This window comes from Balaenoptera ricei, chromosome 8 (assembly GCF_028023285.1).
Source record: "Balaenoptera ricei isolate mBalRic1 chromosome 8, mBalRic1.hap2, whole genome shotgun sequence".
NCBI classification, from domain to species: domain Eukaryota; kingdom Metazoa; phylum Chordata; class Mammalia; order Artiodactyla; family Balaenopteridae; genus Balaenoptera; species Balaenoptera ricei.
In genome coordinates, this window is record NC_082646.1 from 67,090,134 (window position 1) to 67,110,390 (window position 20,257).

The 20,257-nt window shown below is 40.4% G+C and overlaps 1 protein-coding gene across 10 annotated transcripts in view; it reads left to right on the forward strand.

Annotated features, from left to right (window-relative positions):
- Positions 1-3,149: 3,149 nt before the first annotated feature.
- The window catches only part of ZNF143 (zinc finger protein 143), a 60,480-nt gene continuing 43,372 nt past the window's right edge, over positions 3,150-20,257 (forward strand). For 2 of the 10 annotated variants that reach the window (XM_059931096.1, XM_059931097.1), the window contains exon 1: positions 3,180-3,231. In XM_059931096.1, the coding sequence (XP_059787079.1) occupies positions 3,190-3,231 (42 nt within the window). In that variant the 5' untranslated portion in view covers positions 3,180-3,189. Of the gene's footprint in view, positions 3,232-4,040; positions 4,302-11,925; positions 12,158-15,928; positions 16,096-16,190; positions 16,262-19,937; positions 20,045-20,257 lie in introns of those variants that run through there. The other 8 variants (XM_059931101.1, XM_059931102.1, XM_059931105.1 and 5 more) reach the window with 8 other exon arrangements.

Sequence of the window (20,257 nt, forward strand, 5' to 3'; positions counted from 1 at the left end):
AAACGTTACCAGTTGTATTATACCTATGCTTATGTCAGCATATATACTGAGAACTATATATCTGAGATTGGAAAGGAACATTTTAAGTAACTTCCTCATATACTTCCCAAAGTATGTTCTAATTAAGCTCTGATTAATGCTTTCAGTGTGGAAGCTCATTAACTGAATGAGTTTATTCTACAGACCAAGGACTCTTAATTCTGGGTCCAGGAGTCCTATGAAACTGCAGTCTTTAGTATATTTTTCATAGCTTTCATCTGAAGCTCAAAGGAGTTGTCAAAGTGCTTAAGAACCACGGCTGCTGACGATTAAAGTGAGGATTGGAGAGAGATGGGCTAACATTTATTAAGCACTTGAAAATTATCTCTGATAGGCACTGTGCTACATTTATCTACATTCTCATATATACTCCCACACTGTGAAATAAGTGTTTCTACTTTACAAATGGGGATACAGTTTGTTAAGTGACACATCTAACAGCCACAGCTTCCAATGGAGTTAGTTTTAAATTCTTTAGTGTTTTAAGAAAAGAAAAAACAGAAGAGAAATAAAAAGTTTAAAAACAAAAAAGAAAAATTCTTCAGTGTTTAAAAAAAAAAGCTACAAATTCATAATAAAAATTTATTATAAACCTATATGAAAATAATTTGATAACTCAAAGTCATCTTCTCCTAGACATGATTACTTTTAAGAGTTGAATGCATTATTTCTACGTTTTTTTGTTTTTTTTGGGCGCGTCGTGCGGCTTGTGGGATGTTAGTTCCCCAACCAGTGATTGAACCCGAGCCCTCGGCAACGAAAGCGCGGAGTCCTAACCACTGGATTGCCAGGGAATTCTCTTCGAATCTTTTTTCTATACATATAATACTTTAATGGTTATATCATTGTACAAATATGCCAAAATCAACCAATTCTCCAGGAAGTTTTTAGTTACTGAAAGGAATGTTTTTAAAAACATGATGGCAACAGTTTTTGAAGGGTGCTAGAAATAAGTTAGCCTATTTAGAAAACTGGGGAAAAGATCCAGCTTTGTGTAAGAGCATGGACTAGTACTGATTGGCAGTGAAATGTTTTCAAGCCATTAATTTGTTAAGATGTAATAAGATATGATGGATAGGAAGTGATTTAGGGAAAATGTGAAGATTCTGGATGGTCCTGTATACTATGTACATTTGAACTCTGTTCTATAGTCAGTGGTAAATACTGTAACACAAAGTTCCACTACCAATGACAAAATCATTATTAAGGTTTCTCCCTGAATCAGATTAGAATTATAGTATCCTATCCACCACCACCATTCAATGTTTACAACCACTCAGTAGGTCCTGGGGATAAAAAGATGTCCTGTAGCTGCAAACTACGATTACAGGGTGATTTTTAACTTCCTTTTGAGATTCTGTATTACCGTGTTTTAGCCGACTAGAGGTTCAGGACTTAGTAATAAATGACTAAGCTGCATAAAAGTATTTTGATTCTTTTAATAATATTTCTGATTATAAAATACACATATATAACATCTAGAAGGTACAGAAAGTATAAATTAAAACACCTCGTTTGTCATCTGAACTCTCTACTCTGTGAAAAAGGGAAATCTATCCATTGGGTACAAGACTTTTGAATGAGCCAATTCCTCCAGTTTCAAGCAACCTAATCCAATTTTATGTGCCACATTTTTTATTCTTGTAAGGGCATAAAATATAAAAACTACTTTAAACTTCTAAAGAGTATGTATTCAAACGACACTCAACTTCCTATTTTCCTTCCAATGGCGTTTGGGCACCAATTACGCAGCTATACCTTGGTTAGGATCTGCAGCCTGCCCCTCACTCCCTACCTAAAAGAAGGTCTCGTTAAAAATCTCAGACTGGACTCGAATGTAAATCAAAACACTTTAATTATCCTCACTTAGGCCATTCCATAATCACGTGAAATGCAAAAACACTAGATCAAACATCATCCAGCTCTGTCCAGCTTTTGTAAGCAGGACACAAATCTCTAGTTACAACGGGGCCATCCTTCTCAATCTCTTGGTAACTCAAATCTACACTTGGAACACCAGATTTAACAAATCTTGAGTCTACACACTTTACCTCATCTTTATTCAGCCTGGTTGCCCAAGCATATGAATACATACTGAATACTCCTGAAATGACTAGTATTTCTAATAGCTTAGAAAAATTCTGGGTTGAGAGCTACAAGAAACACTACCTAAACTTCACAACTAATTTGCATCCATTCTTAATACTGGGGAGACCGAGTCAATGCTTTCCTCAGCCTTTTGACTTTCCTTTAATTCGCGACACACACAAAAGGTTAAGTAAAAAAGAAGTTAGCGACACCATTACAGACGACTTCAAAATTTGAACCTAAGGAACATGAAAACGCAAAAGCAACCGCAGTGTCTCCCAGCAGAGTCCAAGACCACCGCCGCGTTGTCGAGCTACCCCGGAGCTTCAGCTAAGGCAGGAGGCTCATCCTCCTACCAATGATGATGCCCCGGCGACTGGAAAAGCAAAGGGAGACTTGGCAGCCAGTGACAGGCATACAGCAGCTCTCGGAAAAGCAGAGCCTCCGCCCAAGACCAAAGGCCTCAGTTGGCACCGAGAGCCCCCAGGGAGCGGTGAGGCGTCCCATCCTGTCCTACCCCACCCTACCACTTCCCTCCCAACGGGACGACACTCGGCAATTGCTAGGCAAAGCCCACCCGGTCTCCAGAACGCGCTCCAGCAAGCCCACCGGGAGAGCCAAGGCCACCTCCTAGCCCCTGTGGGGAAAATGGCGTCTGTGAACCCTTCTCCCTCCCGGCTAGTCACAAGGACCAGCCTCCCTCCCTCGCTACAAAATGGCGCCTCCTGCTGGGGCCACAGAATCTGCATAATTCACTTGTCAGCGAGGCGGTGTCGCGCTGGGACGAGCGGTTCTGCCAACCAGTCAGAAGCAGAAAATTTTGTTCCGCACTTTGGGTAAGCCACTCAGGCGCTGGCTGTTAGGCCAGGCGAGGCTGACGTCAGGAAAAGGGGCGTGGATAAGGCGGTCTCCTTTCGCGTCGCCTAAATTTGAGCCAATGGCAAGCAGGAAGCGTCCAGTGAGTGACGTAATGACAGCCCAATGGAGGCTGGGGGCGGGCCTCAGGCCCACTATGCTGGTTGCGGGGTTGAGGGGCCGGGCGGCTGTTTCCTGTCCTGGTGCATGGTGGTCGGACGAAGGAATTGTTGGAAAATTTTCTCGGAGGTTCGTATATAAATGTGTTTTTACCCAGTGTGCATTATTCTCCGCCCGGCCGCCGCCCTCAGCGTAGCGGCGCGGGCCCGCTTGGGCCCGGGCTCGGACTCCGGCTCCTCAGTCTCCGCCGCAGGCCTTGCAGATCCTACGGCCGGCCGCGGTAGAGACGCCTGGCCAGAAGCGGAGTTTATTAATAACCCGCGGCCGCCACTCGGGCGGCGGAGCTTTTCTCACTGAGGACGCATTCCCCCCCCCCCCGCCCTTGTCTCTGCGCACTGCGCCCCGCCTGTTCCCCTCAGGGGACCGCCGAGGGGAGGGAGTGAAGGAGGGGAGGGTGGAGCCCTTGGGAGCCCGGCGGCGCTTCTCGGCCTGACCTCCGCGCGGAGCGAGTCCCCTGGCGCCGCCGAGGCGAAGCCCCTCCGGCTGAGACGCTGGACCCCGGTCGGCACCAGGCACCAGCTGGGGCGCCGGCGGCAGAACTGGTCGAGGGCCCGGTCGGCATCCCTCCTGTAGATCGCACCCAGAATTTCCTCCCACTCTGATCCTGCACAGATTTCTTGTTTCCCTCACTTAAAAAAAAAAAAAAAAATTATTTTTTATGGTCATTGAGGTCTAACAGCGAATATTCGAAATTGTCAATTTTATCATTCTCCTTTTTTCTCGGTTTTGGCCAAAGAGTGAACGAATGCTTTCGTTGCTTTGTAATATTTTATTGTGGAACGTAAATCCATTTTTATTCTCTCCCCTTTTGCTTTTTTTTAACATTTAAGTTTACGCATTAAGGAAGTTAAGTAAAAAGTAGATAAGAATACAATTGCTAAACTGATTATTTGTTTAAGATCAGTTTAAGCCTTTGGAAGTGTCTAATCAGCTGGTATAGTCTAGTGGGGATGTGAAAAATTGTAGGTTCGAGGTTGTGGTCGGCTTTGTCCCGAACCTTACTAGAAGATACTTGTGTTTTGCTGTAGTTGACAAAAATCTGTGCAATATTTAATATATTCTCTTGCTAAGTGCTTAGTTTCAGTTCATTGTTAAGTGTTTAGTAAGAGAATAGGTAATGAGATCATACAAAAGCTCAGGTAAGACAGATAACTAATTTATCCAGGTGTATTTTTATTACTTTGGAAATTATTTAGTGTACAAATACTTGAGTGCCTATTTCTTCCATAGCTGTCTTTTATTTTTTTAAAATAATGGCTTTATTGATATAATTTATATACCTTTACAATTCACCCATTTAAAGTATTATAATAATTAGGTAGGTTTAATGTATTCAGAGTTGTGCCACCATCACCAAAATTTTAAAACATGTTCATCACCCCCCAAATAACTCTGTACCAACTAAGTTACTCCCCATTTCCCCATAACACTCCTCCTTCCCCAAGCACTAATCTACAGATTTGTCTATTCCCAACATTTCATAAAAATGGAATCACACAGTATGTGGACTTCTGTGACTGGCTTCTTTCATTTAGCATGATATTTGCAAGATTCATGCATGTTACAGCATATATGAGTACTTCATTTCTTTTTATTGCCAAATATTTCACTGTATGGATGTAACACCTTTTATTTATCCATTCATCTGTTGATGGACAATTTAGGTTGCTTCCACTTTTTGTCTATGACGCATAATGCTGCCATGAACAGTTGCGGAACAAGTTTTTGTGTGGACATTTGTTTTTATTTCTCTGTGTGTATATATATACCTAGGAGTAGGATTTCTTGGTCATTTGGTCATATGGTAACTCTGTGTTCAATGTTTTGAGGAACTGTCAAACTTTTCCAAAGTGGGTGTACCATTTTACATTCCTACCAGCAGTGTATGAGAGCTCCCATTCTCCATATCCTTGCTAACACTTGTTATTATCAGTCTTTTTGATGGTAGCCATCCTAGTGGGTACGAAGTGGTATCTCTTGTGATTTTGATTTGCATTTTCCAGTGGCTAATGGTGCTGAGCATTTTTTCATATGCTTATTGGCCATTTGTATATTTTCTTTTTGGAAATGTCTATTTGGGTCTTTCCCCCATTTTAAAATTGGATTGTTTATCTATTATTGAGTTCTAAGAGTTTCTTATATAAAGGTCCTTTATCAGATATATGATTTGCAAAATGTCCATTGCCCTTTGCTGCAGGTTGGGATATTGCTGTGAAGTAAGGATTCATCATATTCTTCATGGAAAGATGACCTAGCTGTTTTGGGGAATTGTGCCTCTACTATTACTTTAGCTGTTATTAAATATTTATAATGTAGGTACAGTTTATGATCATGGGAGGAGAACTTTCTGAGTCCTGATGTTCTCATCATTACTTAATTTTGAAGTTTTTATCTAGTTTTTGTTTTTGGTTTTTAATCTGAGGTTTTACCCAGTTCTGGGTCTTTTTGCTCCTGGCTTTGTTTCAGGACATAGTGATTTTTTAAAGAGTTGGGTTGCTTGAGTCATTGATCTTTGCTTAATTTGCATTTTAAGGGATGGCTTTTGTGAGACAGTGTTTTTTGTTTTTTGTTTTGTTTTAAGTTTTTTTTTTTTTAATTTATTTTTATTTATTTATTTTTGGCTGTGTTGGGTCTTCGTTTCTGTGCGAGGGCTTTCTCTAGTTGCGGCAAGCGGGGGCCACTCTTCATCGCGGTGCGCGGGCCTCTCACTATCGTGACCTCTCTTGTTGCGGAGCACAGGCTCCAGACATGCAGGCTCAGTAGTTGTGGCTCACGGGCCCAGTTGCTCTGCGGCATGTGGGATCTTCCCAGACCAGGGCTCGAACCCGTGTCCCCTGCATTAGCAGGCAGATTCTCAACCACTGCACCACCAGGGAAGCCCTGTTTTTTGTTTTTTAATTAATTAATTAATTAATTTTTGGCTGCATTGGGTCTTTGTTGCTGCGCGGGGGCTTTCTCTAGTTGCAGCAAGTGGCGGCTACTCTTCATTGTGGTGTGTGGGCTTCTCAGTTCGGTGGCTTCTGTTGTTGCAGAGCACAGGCTCTAGGTGCGTGGGCTTCAGTAGTTGTGGTTTTTGGGCTCTAGAGCGAAGGCTCAGTAGTTGCGACACACGGGCTTAGTTGCTCCGCGGCATGTGGGATCTTCCCAGACCAGGGCTTGAACCCGTGTTCCCTGCATTGGCAGGCAGACTCCCAACCCTGCACCACCAGAGAAGTCCCTGAGACAGTGTTTTAAACTTTACCGTACTGTCAAAATCAAAGTGATTTTGTTTTAAAGATGGATTTAGACTGGAAATCTTCCTCTTCCTCATAGAAATAAAAAATCGAAAACAGTAATACAGCTTTCTCCATACTTTCCCATAAATCTAATCCCATTTTAAAACTGTGCCGCAGTGGGAACTCTCTACCCTGTGGAAATAACTTGTCCATTAATGTGGAGACACAGGCATTTAACTCCGAACTACATTTTTTGTACTTAAAATACCACTTTACGGGAATTCCCTGGCGGTCCAGTGGTTAGGACTTGGCGCTTTCACTGCCCTGGCCTGGGTTCAATCCCTGGTCGGGGAACTATGATCCTGCAAGCTGTGAGGCGAGGCAAAATAAACAAAAAAGAACAAAAAACCCCACTTTACTCAGCACTTAACTTTGACTAGGCACTGAGTTAAATGATTTGTTGAGTGGTGTACATATATACATAAACTTATCTTCGCTGCAAACCTAAGTCAAGTACTAGAGTTATCCCTGTTTCGTCAACTGAAGTTTAGAGTAACTTGACCAACTGTTATACAGCAACGCTTGGACTTGAACCTATGACTGGCTCAAAAGCCCAGTCTCTCAACTGAGTTATTCAGTAACCTACCAAGTACCAACTTCTTTAACTTTTTAAAATACAGGATGTCCGTAGTTCCTAGAATGATACAGTATTTTGACTACTGTACATAATATGGCAGAGCATGAATGTTGTGCTGTTTATATACACCTTTAAGTTAAATAATGACGAATGCATTTGTCCTCGTTTTGAAAATACAGAGATTTATGTAGTATGGATGTAATGGTCACAAGAAGTTGGAATCATTTAAATTAATGGCAGTTTATACATGCTATATACATAAAATATACAGTAATATAAGAAGTGAGGCACAATGAAAAGAGCATTGGAATAAAAGAAGACCTAATCTTTAATCCTGTTTTAGGCAATTAACTAGCCATGTCCTCATACTAATTGTATTCATTTGTTCAACAAATCTTTAGTAATTGTGTAGCATGTGCCAGGCATTCTTTTAGGCACTGGGAATTCAAGAGTGAACAGGACAGAGGGTGGTTCCTGCTATCATGGAACTTAGAGTTCACTTAGAAATTCTGATAAGTGGGACTTCCCTGGCAGTCCAGTGGTTAAGACTTCGCCTTCCAATGCAGGGGGCTTGGGTTCTATTCCTGGTCGGAGAGCTAAGATCCCACATGCCTTGCGCCAAAAACCCAAAACATAAAACAGAAGCAGTATTGTAACAAATTCAATAAAGACTTTAAAAATGGCCCACATCAAAAAAAAAAAAAAAAGAAATTCTGATAAGTGCTATGAACTAGATAAGAGTTCTGTGATAGAGAATAAGAGGGTGGTGGTAGAATGGATATTTTAGATAGGAGGTGACACTGAACAATATGTGCGAAAACAGGAAGAGTTAGGTGTGTTCTAGGAAGTAGAAGGTCAGCATGCATGGTTGGATGTGTACAATGGAGGACCATTGAAAAGCACTCTGCAACATGAGTTATGTTAAACTCATTAGATGTTTATTGAACATATAATCTTAGGTGTCAAAATTCCAACGACCCCTAGGACAGAGTACCTACCTTAGAAGGCTTATAGTCTAATTGGGAACATTGGATGTGGGAGTAAAAGGACTAAGAAGAGACAGGAACGGAATCAGAAGCCTTTCAGCCAAAAACAAGGTTCTGTAAACCTCACTTTCCTCACCTGTAGAAAGAAAACTGGCATGTTTTGAATACATCTTGAGTGCTAAGGGCTTTATGTACATTTATTTCACATAATTCTTTTACAACAGCCCTATCAGGTGAGTGTTCTCCCACTTTATCAAAAGAGGAAATGGAAGCTCAGCAGCAGGTTAATTGCCTGGAGCTGAGAGCAGGATTCAACTGCATAGCAGGCCGGCAAATTATAAAACATACAGATGAAATCTATAATAATTAAAACATGATTGGTAATTCAAAGTGACGAGGGCTACAGGCCAAATATCAGCAAATACTGTAGGATTCAGATGATAATGGACTGAGATCTTGGTAGTGAGCAACAGAGGCACGTGGAAGAGCCAGTGACAATTAAAGGCTGTTCCCTGTGTCTGGACTGCCTTCTCTACTCTTCCTACCCCTAGGAAATGTTTATTTATCTTTCTTATGCCCATATTCCCATGTAATCATCTTTGCATACCTGAGGCAAAGTTAGGTGCTCCTTACTTTATTAATGCTTCTGTTTATAGTAACTTTTTTTTTTTTTAAGTAACTAGTTCTAAAACCATGAAAATAATACGTGGTAAATTTCTTTTTAACTTATGGAATGTATACAGTAGAAATTAAAATCCCCGTCCCCAGTCCACCCTCATCTCCTAGTCCCATTTCGGGGAGGTTCTGCTATAAAAAATTACGTATGTGTGTGGATAGCAAGAGTTAAAGAAGAAAACCAGGAAACGAAAAGATTTGATTTATTAAGCTAGTGGGAATTAATCTTATTAACTTAAATTTTTATTACAATATTGTATGCAATGAAAATTCTGCTGTTGTACAAGACAAAATAAGGTAGTTGGCGGTGTTACTGGACTGGAAGGATGAGAGACTGGAGCAAAGAAAGCAGTAAAGAAGTTATTGCAGTAGTTAATGTGTGAGGAGTTGGACAAGAAAGGTTTTGAAGGATAAAAATCATGGAGTTGAGGGGAATGCCCTGGTGGTCCAGTGGGTAAGACTCCACACTCTCGCTGCTGAGGGCCTGGGTTCAATCCCTGGTCCGGGAACTAAGATCCCACAAGCTGGGCAGTGTGGCCAAAAAAAATTAAAAAGATGAAATGCTCTCTGTCATACCAAGTTCCCATATATATGGTTCCATTAAAAAAAAATCATGGAGTTGACAGTTGCCCTATTGTGAATTTAAGAATGAGGGTTTAGTCAAGGATGACTTTTGATCATTTTAATCTGTTGTCTGGGTTTGGTGGAAATAGCCAAGTCCATATGGCAAATTGATTAGAGTGGAAAGATGAATTGGCAAACCTTAATGGTGTATATGGAATGTGTTGTGTTTAATTCAGACAGAAAACAAGATGTATTTTGATATAAAATGAATGACAACGTGGTACACTCCTAGGAGACCTCCCCACCTACCTATTGGATAGTGTCTTCCCTTTCCTCTGGCATTTGTCCTTTCAAACAGAAATGCTGAGAGGAAAAAGAATCACTGGCAGACTTTTGGATGGGGCAGTTTGATTTGAGACCTAGGAATGTATGTAAATGTTTTTAGTTGATGGATTATAGATCTGTGTTTTTAAATGAGGAGTGAATGTTAGATTCAACTGGGGAGCTTTTTGTAAGTGGACATGCTTATTGTTGAGAAGATAATATTTAAGGAAAATATACTAGGAGATAAATGTCTGTTATTAAAAGTCAGTTATTTAAGGAATTCCCTGGCGGTGAAGTGGCTAGGACTCTGAGCTTCCACTGCAGGGGGCACAGGTTCGATCCCTGGTCAGGGAGCTAAGATCCCACATGTGGCAGCATGGCCAAAAATAAATAAAAAATTTTTTAAAGTCAATTACTTAAAATCACCTTTATTTTATCTTATTTTTAAAATAAATTTATTTATTTATTTTTGGCTGCATTGAGTCTTTGTTGTTGCTCACGGGCTTTCTCTAGTTGTGGTGAGCCGGTGCTACTCTTCGTTGTGGTGCGCGGGCTTCTCATTGTGGTAGCTTCTCTTGTTGCGGAGCATGGGCTCTAGGCATGCGCCCTTCAGTAGTTGTGGCAGGAGGGCTCAGTAGTTGTGGCACGTGGGCTTAGTTGCTCCACGGCATGTGGGATCTTCCCCAACCAGGGCTCGAACCCGTGTCCCCTGCATTGGCAGGCAGATTCTTAACCACTGCGCCACCAGGGAAGTCCCTAAAATCACCTTTAGAAATTATTTTTTGTCTTCCTTTTTTGGGGAAAAAGACTTTCAGAAGGAAAAGGAGATTTTTTTTTTTACCTTTTTAAAATTGAAGTATAGTTGATTTACATTATTATTCTTTTAAGGTGTACAACATAGTGACTCATTATTTTTATGGATTGAAATTTTTTTTTATTTTTTATTTTTTTATGGAGAAACCTTGAAAACATTATGTATAAGTGAAAGAAGGCAGTCACAAAAGACCACATACTATGATTCCATTTACATGAAGTGTCCAGAATAAGCAAATCTAGAGAGATAGAAAGTAGATTAGTGGTTGCCTAGGGCTTTGGAAAGGGGGAGGTAGGGTTTTCTTTTAGGGGGTGATAAAAATATTGTGAATTCAGGTTGTGGTGATTGTACAACTCTGAATATACTAAAGTCATTGAATTGTACACCTTAAATGGGTACATTTTATGATATGTGAATTATTTCTCAGTAAAGATATTTTCAAAAAGGAAAAGCATGAGCAAGAGGAAAGTTCCTCTTGAATAACACATCTCTGAAACTTTTTTTTTTGTCTTCTTTCTCCTCTGACAATACCCTTTTACAGTAGTAGGAGAAAATAGTGAATAAGACAAGAGATAGAGCCGTACAGTCTCTTCTCATTTAGCTTTAAACTACTGATAAGCATTTTTAGCAAACATATATATAATGCCATGTGCTGTTACAAGTGCTTTGTATTTAACACAGATACCTCACAATACCTCTGTGAAGTATCTTCCTTTTACAGATAGGGAAACTGTGGCACAGCATGGTTAAGTAACTTGCCCAAGGTCACATAGATAATATGTGGTAAAATGAGATTTTGAAGCAGGCTGTTTGGCTCCAGAGTCCTTATTCTTAAGTATAGTGTTATACTACCGCTCATAAGCATTCCTTCCTAGGTATAACCCATACTTTCCAATCTATCTATAGGGAAATCCTCCTTAGATATGTTTTAGTAGCTGGTTACTGTAAATATACTGCTTCCAGTCTGGAGAAAAACAGGTAATTAAAGTATACTGTGATAAGTGTTATTATAAGGGTATGGACGGAGTATCTTGGGAAATACATCTAAAGCATTCTGACCCAATTTGGGGAGTTCAGATAAAACTTTCTGGTGGAATCTGAAGAATTTAGACAAGTAAAGAGAGGAGGAAGAGTATTCTAGAGGGTATGAATAGCAGTGTTCAGAGCCCAGATGCAGGAGACACCTTGGGCTGTTCTGGGAGTGGCAAATAATCCAGCAGCTCATGTAAAAGTTGTTGAGCCAAATGGTTAGAAGGTTGACTTTGCCACTTACTTATGTTGTGAAGTTAAGGACATCATTTAACCTTTGTGAGCTTCACTTTCTTGGTCTGCAAAATTGTGATAAAATGGTACTTAATTCATAGGATTGCTAGAAGGATTCAATGAATTAGTAGTAATGCCTGGCATATAGTGTTTTGGAAGGGTTAGTTATCATTTTTTTTATTTTTTATTTATTTTTTTAATGCTATTCTTGTCTGCTTACATTCTTTTCATTTATGTATGTATGTATGTATGTATGGCTGTGTTGGGTCTTCGTTTCTGTGCGAGGGCTTTCTCTAGTTGTGGCAAGGGGGGGCCACTCTTCATCGCGGTGCGCGGGCCTCTCACTATCGCGGCCTCTCGTTGCCGAGCACAGGCTCCAGACGCGCAGGCTCAGTAATTGTGGCTCACGGGCCGAGTTGCTCCGCGGCATGTGGGATCTTCCCAGACCAGGGCTCGAACCCGCGTCCCCTGCATTGGCAGGCAGATCCTCAACCACTGCGCCACCAGGGAAGCCCGGGTTAGTTATCATTATAATCCTTTTTATTTATTAGTATTATTAACATTTTAATTAATATTATTATTAAATGATACCAGTATCATTAACTACTAGAATTTTAAACAGTATTGCTGGAGTGTAGAATGTGAGATTGTGCTAGAACAAGACTGGATGATAGAGTGACCAACTTGTCTTGGTTTGCCCAAGACTATCCTAGTTTTATAACAAAGTGTCCCCGCCCCCCCCCCCCCCCCCCCCGTCCAAAAAAAAAAAAAAGAAGAACTGAGAGTCCCATGACCCAGGAAGCTTCTCAGTCTTGGGCAACCCAGGATGATTGTCCGTCTTATTGGAGAAGTTAGTAGAATCCAGATCATATTTGGACTATATGGGGAAATGGGAAAGTTTTGAAGGTTTTGAGACAGAGAAATGCTCTGATTGGATCTGAAAGCACTTGGACTGTGCTTTGGAGATTAGATTGGAGGAGAGTAGGAGTGTATTTTAGGAGGCCGATGTAGTAACCCAAGCGGTGATGGTACCCTGAATTAAGACAACCTAATAAGAGAAGCGAATGGATTTGACAGATATTTAGGAGGTAGAGTGATAGTTCTTAGTGATCGGTTGGAGAATAAGGGGGATTTGACTACTGGGTAGGTTACTGCGTTTATCATTGACGGAGAAAATACAAAAGTAGAATTTTGTGGCAAACTGTTTTGAGATGGAGGTGACTGTGGACCATGAAGGTCACCAAGGCCAGTAAGCAGCTAGATATATAGATCAGGAGCCCTTAAGAGAAAGGACTAGACTATGAATAATTTTTAGTATATGTATGTCCCCTGTGATACTTGGGACATATTTACATATAAAATAATTCCTTGTTTATTTGAAATTCAGATTTAACTGGTGTTCGGTGTTTTTCTTTGCAAAATCTGGCCACCCTAGTTCCAGCTTCTAAATTGAAATGATTCCACACTCTTCCCTGTGATGCCACAGTGGTATGGGTGGTAACTGCTTCTTTTTTTTTTTTTAATTTATTTATCTATTTTATTTCTTTTTGGCTACGTTGGGGCTTCGTTGCTGCACGCAGGCTGGGCTCTCTCTAGTTGCGGCGAGCGGGGGCTACTCTTCGTTGCGGTGCGCAGGTTTCTCATTGTGATGGCTTCTCTTGTTGCGGAGCATGGGCTCTAGGTGGGTGGGCTTCAGTGGTTGTGGTGGACAGGCTCAGTAGTTGTGGCTCGCAGGCTGTAGAGCACACGCTCGGTGGTTGTGGCGCATGGGGTTAGTTGCTCCGCTGCATGTGGGATCTTCCTGGACCGTGGCTCGAACCCATGTCCCCTGCATTGGCAGGCTGATTCTTAGCCACTGTGCCACCAGTGAAGTCCCGGTAACTGCTTCTTGAAGTTACTCTTTTTATGATACTTTAGTTTCTTTTTGCCTTTTTGGTTCTCTAACATCTGCTTAACAATTATTTATATTAAATGCTCTCTTTTAAAATAACTGATATGTTTTCTGTCTCCAGATTGGATCCTAACTGATAGACCAGCGCAGCCCACTTCCTGGTGATGTAGATTCCAGGACCCAGGAATGGCCTCAAATACAATCCCTCAAAAACTTAGTAGCTTCTAGTCTCTTTGCTTCCGGTAAATTTGCTTCCATATGTAAACAAACAACTACAGCCAAAACTCTCCTCTAGAGTTGTTGGCTCTTTATTGCTGACCTCTGAGCTCTGCCCATCAACTCCTCTGTTAACTTAATGGCCACTGTCATAGAAACAATAGATGAGCTCATTCGTGAGGGCTGGCAGGTGAAAGATGCTTTAAAAAGGCCTTTAAGCCACAGTCTTATCTCCTTCCAAGGTAACCACTTTGCTGGCACCACCAATGGCCTGTCCAATTTGGGATACAGAAGCAGATGGCTTTTTCAGCTGTGCAAGGGACCAAATTATGGGGTTCTAGTCAATTTAGATTTCAGGCTTTAGGCAGAGTTCCTTCCTTAGTAAAGCTATGCTCCAATCATCTCTTCTTGCAAACTGGCTGGCTCTACTGTGAGTTCCTCTTTCCATCAAAGAAACACACCAACAATCTGAATTTTCCTACCACTGCCCCTAAAGCTACTGCCTCAGTTGGTTTATGATCTGCTTTCCAAGATAAGACAGGCAACATTGGGAATAAATATTTCACTTCTGTCACTTTATTTTTTTTTTAATTTTATTGAAGTATAGTTGATTTACAATGTTGTGTTAATTTCTTCTGTACAGCAAAATGACTCAGTTATACATATATATATTTCACTTCTGTATTAAAAAGTTCACCTTGGGAATTCCCTGTGACAGTCCAGTGGTTAGGACTCCACGCTTTCAGTGCTGACAGCCCGGGTTCAATCCCTGATGGAGAAACTAGGATCCCACAAACGCACGACGCAGCGGAAAAAAAAAAAAATCATGTTTTCCAGCCTGAAAAAATCTGTTTCTTCACTGCCCCAGACCCTACCTCCTCCCTGATTCCACCTTCTCTAGGTTCTGTTTCCTGCAACAACAGATATAAAATTCTGATTAAAATAGGAATTGTTATATAATAGAGATCTGAAAAATCTATAACTTAAATTCTGGATTTAATTTTTCTAATGAAAAGAGAAGTCCAGAGGTAGGCAGCCAGGGCTGTGTAGTTCCATAAAATCGTCAGGGACTCAGGTTCCTTCTGTTCTCCTGTCTGTCATCTAGCACACAGCTTTCATATTTAAGATTCCCTCAGAGGCCATAGGATAACTGCTGGAGCTCCAGTCATTAAAGCCAACCTCCAGGAAGGAAGAAGGAGAATATAAAAGGGCAAAAGATATATACTAACTGAGCTAGCCCATCTTGTAAAGGAGTTTTCCTGGAAGCCCTAGCCAATAATTCCTACTTAGATTTTGTTAGCCAGAATGTAGTCACATGCCCACTCCTGTCTCGAGGAGAGGCTGGAGAATATAATTTCTTAGCTGGGAATATTGCTATCTCAGGATGGTGTTAGTAAGAAAGAAAGTGGGAAATGAATATTGGTAAGTACATCTCAGCTGGTGGGATCAGCATTGACAGGGGATACTAGAGTGTAGCCCACAAGCTACAAGCATCCCACATGATGTGGGCATCAGTAAGTATGTTTAAAGAAAGCATGGACAACCCACAAAAATCTGTTTTTTTGTTTTTTGTTTTTTAAAATTGTTTATTTATTTATTTATTTTTGGCTGTGTTGGGTCTTCGTTTCTGTGCGAGGGCTTTCTCTAGTTGCGGCAAGCGGGGGCCACTCTTCATCGCGGTGCGCGGGCCTCTCACTATCGAGGCCTCTCTTGTTGCGGAGCACAGGCTCCAGACGCGCAGGCTCAGTAGTTGTGGCTCATGGGCTTAGTTGCTGCGCGGCATGTGGGATCCTCCCAGACCAGGGCTCGAACCTGTGTCCCCTGCATTGGCAGGTGGATTCTCAACCACTGCGCCACCAGGGAAGCCCCCAAAATCTGTTTTGATTCTATATACCAGCAATGAACAATCTGAAAGGAAATCAAGAAAACAATTCCATTTACAATAGCATCCAAAAGAATAAAATACCTAGGAATAAATGTAATCAAGAAGATGAAAAACTTATACCCTGAAAACTAGAAAATATTGCTGAAATTAAAGAAGACCTAGTATAGCAGAAAGTAACACAACATTGTAAATCAACTCTACTCCAATAAAAAATTTTTAAAAATCAAAAAAAAAAAAAAAGAGAAAGGACTAGATAGATTTTAAAGAGCTTATAAATTCCAGAGATCTTTGAAGCCAATGGAATGGATATGATATTCCAAGAGGAAAAGTGCATAAAATGAAAAAACAAACTAGGATGGAAACTTGCGGGTTCTCAATATTTAGGAACCCATAGGAGAAATGGAAAAGGATTAGCTAGGAAGTTGGAAAAAACCAGGAGCGTGTGGAAGTCATAGAAGCCAAGGTGAGAGAATGTTCTAAGAAGGAGATAAAGGTCAGTGATATCAAACCCAATATAAGACAGAAATGTATCCATCACTTTTTTTTTTTTTTTTTTAGCTGCGTTGGGTCTTCGTTGCTGTGCGAGGGCTTTCTCTAGTTGCGGCGAGCGGGGGCTACTCTTCATTGCGGTGAGTGGGCTTCTCATTGCAGTGGCTTCTCTTGTTGTGGAGCACTGGCTCTTGGTGCGCAGGTTTCACTAGTTGCAGCAGGTGGGCTCAGTAGTTGCAGCATGCGGGCCCTTGAGTGTGTGGGCTTCAGTAGTTGTAGCGTGAAGGCTCTAGGGTGAATGGGTTTCAGTAGTTGTAACACACGGGCTTAGTTGCTCCGCGGCATGTGGGATCTTCCTGGACCAGGGCTCGAACCCACGTCCCCCGCATTGGCAGGCAGATTCTCAACCACTGCGCCACCAGGGAAGCCCCATCACAGCTTTTTTATCTGTTCTTTTATTGATGGACATTTGAGTTCATTCCAATTTGGAACTATTATGAATAAAGTTGCTATGGACATTCTTGTATAAGTCTTTCTGTGGATGAATATTTTCATCTCTCATTCATAGGAATGGCCATTGAACTTCATGTTAAAGTGGAGATTAGTGACCAGCGAGAGCAGTTTCAATACTTAGGGACAGAAACCAGATGGATAGCAGTGGGAAATCAGGAAATAGTAACAACTGTTAGAGAAATCTAGCTGTGATAAGGAGGAAAGGGAGACTAGTAGCTGAGTCAGAGGCAAGATTTTGTTTTTTCGATTTTGTTTTTGTTTTTTTAAATATTTATTTTTTGTATTTGGCTGCGCCGGGTCTTAGTTGCCATGTGAGGGATCTTCGTTGCGGCATGCGGGATCTTTTAGTTGCAGCACGTGGGCTCTTAGTTGCAGCATGAGGGATCTAGTTCCCTGACCAGGGATCAAACCCAGGCCCCTTGCATCGGGAGCGTGGAGTCTTAACCACTGGACCACCAGGGAAGTCCCTGTTTTTGTGTTTTTTTTAAGTTATTGATGGGAAGGAACTGGGAGAGAGAGGGAAATTGTTTACAGAAGAGATCCCTGAGATCCCTAAGGAGGAAAGACAGATGAACTGCAGAATACAGGTTGGAAGGATTAGTCTTACCTTGTAGGAAGGTAATATTGTAGGAGAGAAGGAAGAAATGTGTGGAAATTCAGTGAAGTGAGGTTTGTTGGCAGAGAATTCCTCTGATGACTTCTATATTTTCTGTGAAGTTGGGAGCTGATTAATTTGCTGAAAATGAAGTGGTGAAGGAGACAGGGTGGGAGGATAGCAGGAGAGGGAGTGGGGGTAGAAGGTTTGAGGTAAATGGAAAATATTTTAAATAGTCACCATGAAGAAATAAAGACATGTAAGTTTGCTGGACGGCTTTGGGGGTTCAGAAGAGGTTGGAAGAGCCCAAGAACTTTTATGGCCCTTCAGGACTATTCCATCAAATAAGTTATTACATCTGAAAAATGCTTTGTAAATACCTATACAAACAGTTATTTCTGACTAGAGGTGTATGTTTTAACTATCCATGTTTAGTGTCCTATTCAATGTACTTTTTTGGACAGAGGATCTATTTTGTTATAGAGTTGTGTTTCAGGAGTGCCCTCTCTCATTTTCATAATTGTCTCACAATGCTTTGCATCCCTTACCTATGACAAGATGAGCAATTTGGGTAATAAAATATTAACATACACAGTGTTTATCTTGAGAGAAATAAAGTACAATCTAGCATCATAGTTTTGAAACGACTTTATGCTTTTTTTAACAGAGCAATGTCAGAAGTTGAGTTTGAATATATCAGAAACTTTCTCTTACTCCTGATGCTTCCTCAAACTCCCTAGTCTCAGTGAAAGCAAGCCAGGGCATGCTTAGCAAACTGAGCTATGCAGGTGTGCCCTTATCAAGCCCTGTTTTTAATGCTACACTGTTGAGGTTTGAGAGAGATTTTTTTGGGTTGTTTTTCACATCAGTGGTTCAGTTAAGAACAAACCATCACCAAAATTGACGTTCCTGATGACTAGACCTAGATGTCCATTTCTCAATTCTTGTCTCTTCTCACCTCTTTTTCTCACAAGTATTTTAGTTTTAGGTCTCCTAGGCCTCATCTCAACTACCTGCCAGTCAGTTTCAAATACTCTATTTCTGAATGGTCCTGGAACTTGGCAAAAAGCTTGAAAGCCTTCAATTTCCAACATTTCACCCATCTGATAGAATATTCTACTTCTTTAAAATAGGTAGTATAAACTCTATCCCTCAGTTTTACCCTTTAGCATTCTGTAGAGCCTATGAAAACTCTACATCATTCACCAGCACATTCTAACTACTCTGTACTTAACTGAATTACGTTTCATCAGCGGAACATGCTTATTCCCTGGGTGTATTTAAATAAAATTGAAGGGATTTAAAGACAGTTTTCCACAAATGTTAATCAAAGCAGTGTTACTGGATCAGCATACTGCAAAGGTACAGGATAGCCTGCTATTTTTATGTTGCTATACTAAGGAACTTCCTCATTCCAGGTTAGGAGATGTCATAAAATGCAGCACAAATGACCATGCTTAAATGGAGAAGCACTTTGTATAGTAGTAAATTTATGAGGAAAATTTGGAATTGAGACCAGGTAATAGAATGGCATAGTTTCTCTGTTAAGTGTTGAGGTGAAACCAGCCTGAGGTTAGGATCTGAGCTTGACAATTTCTGAAGGCCTGGCTTCTGTGGCTTCATGCAAAAAGACCTCTAAGATTTGTTAATCTAGATTTCTTTTTGTATCATTTCTTACCCCAATAAAGGTTACTTGTAGTTGGAGTTCTTTATACCTGGACCATTGGATTTATATTTTCATAATCATTTGTGGTAATAATTGTATCTAACAAATTAGACCAAACTTGAAATATCTAAGGGCTTCACATTTTAAAATATTGGTCTGATGTAGATTCATACCACTGAGGAAAGACTGATTCTTTTTTTTAAGGGATGAAGTCAGCTAGTATTTAGTTACTAATTTTAACCATCAATTTTCAGACATTTTTTTTCTTCCTGCCAATAATTTTGGATATTTTTCACTTTTAAAATTATGAAATCTATCAAATATAAGGAGGAGTACCTGTATAAGTAATTGAATAAAAGCTTATGTACCCACTTGGTTTTTAACAGATCCTAACATTTTTCCATATGTGTTCAGACCTTTTTCTAAAAATTATGGTTAAAAACCCACAACATAAAATTTACCGTCTTAACCATTTTTAAGTGTAGGGTTACAGTAGTGTTAACTATATGGACATTGTTGTGTGATAGATCTCTAGAACTTTTTCATCTTGCAAAACTGAAACTATACTCATCAAACAACAACTCCCCTAGTACTTGTAACTACCATTCTACTTTCTAATTCTAAGAGTTTGACTACTTTAGATAGCTCATATAAGTGGAATCATGCAGTATTTGTCTTTTTGTGACTGGCTTATTTCACTTAGAATAATGTCCTCAAGGTTCATCCATGTAACATATGACAGTATTTCCTTCTTTTTTAAGACTGATATTTCATTGTGTATATATAAATTGCATTTTCTTTATCCATTCATCCGTCGATGGACATATAGGTTGCTTCCACCTCTTGGCTATTGTGAATAATGCTGCAGTGAAGAGGTGTGCAAATATCTCTTTGAGATTCTGTTTTTAATCCTTTTGGATATGTACCCAGAAGTGGGATTGCTGGATCATATGGTAATTCTATTTGTAATTTTTTGAGGAATCTCCATACTGCTTTTATTTTATTTTTATTTATTTATTTGGCCGTGCCACGCGGCTTGCAGGATCTTAGTTCCCCGACCAGGAATCAAACCTGGGACCCCTGCAGTAGAAGCGCAGAGTCTTAACCACTGGACTGCCAGAGAAGTCCCGATAGTGGGCATTCTAACAGGTGTGAGGTGATATCTCATTATGGTTTTGATTTGCATTTCCTTGACAATTAGTTATATTGAGCATATTTTCATATGTTTGTTTGCCATTTGTTTATCTTCTTTGGAGAAACTTCTATTCAAGTCCTGTGTCCAATTTTTAATTGGGTTATTAGTTTTTTGATGTTGAGTTGTAGAATTTCTTTATATATTCTGGATATAACATTTGCTACATT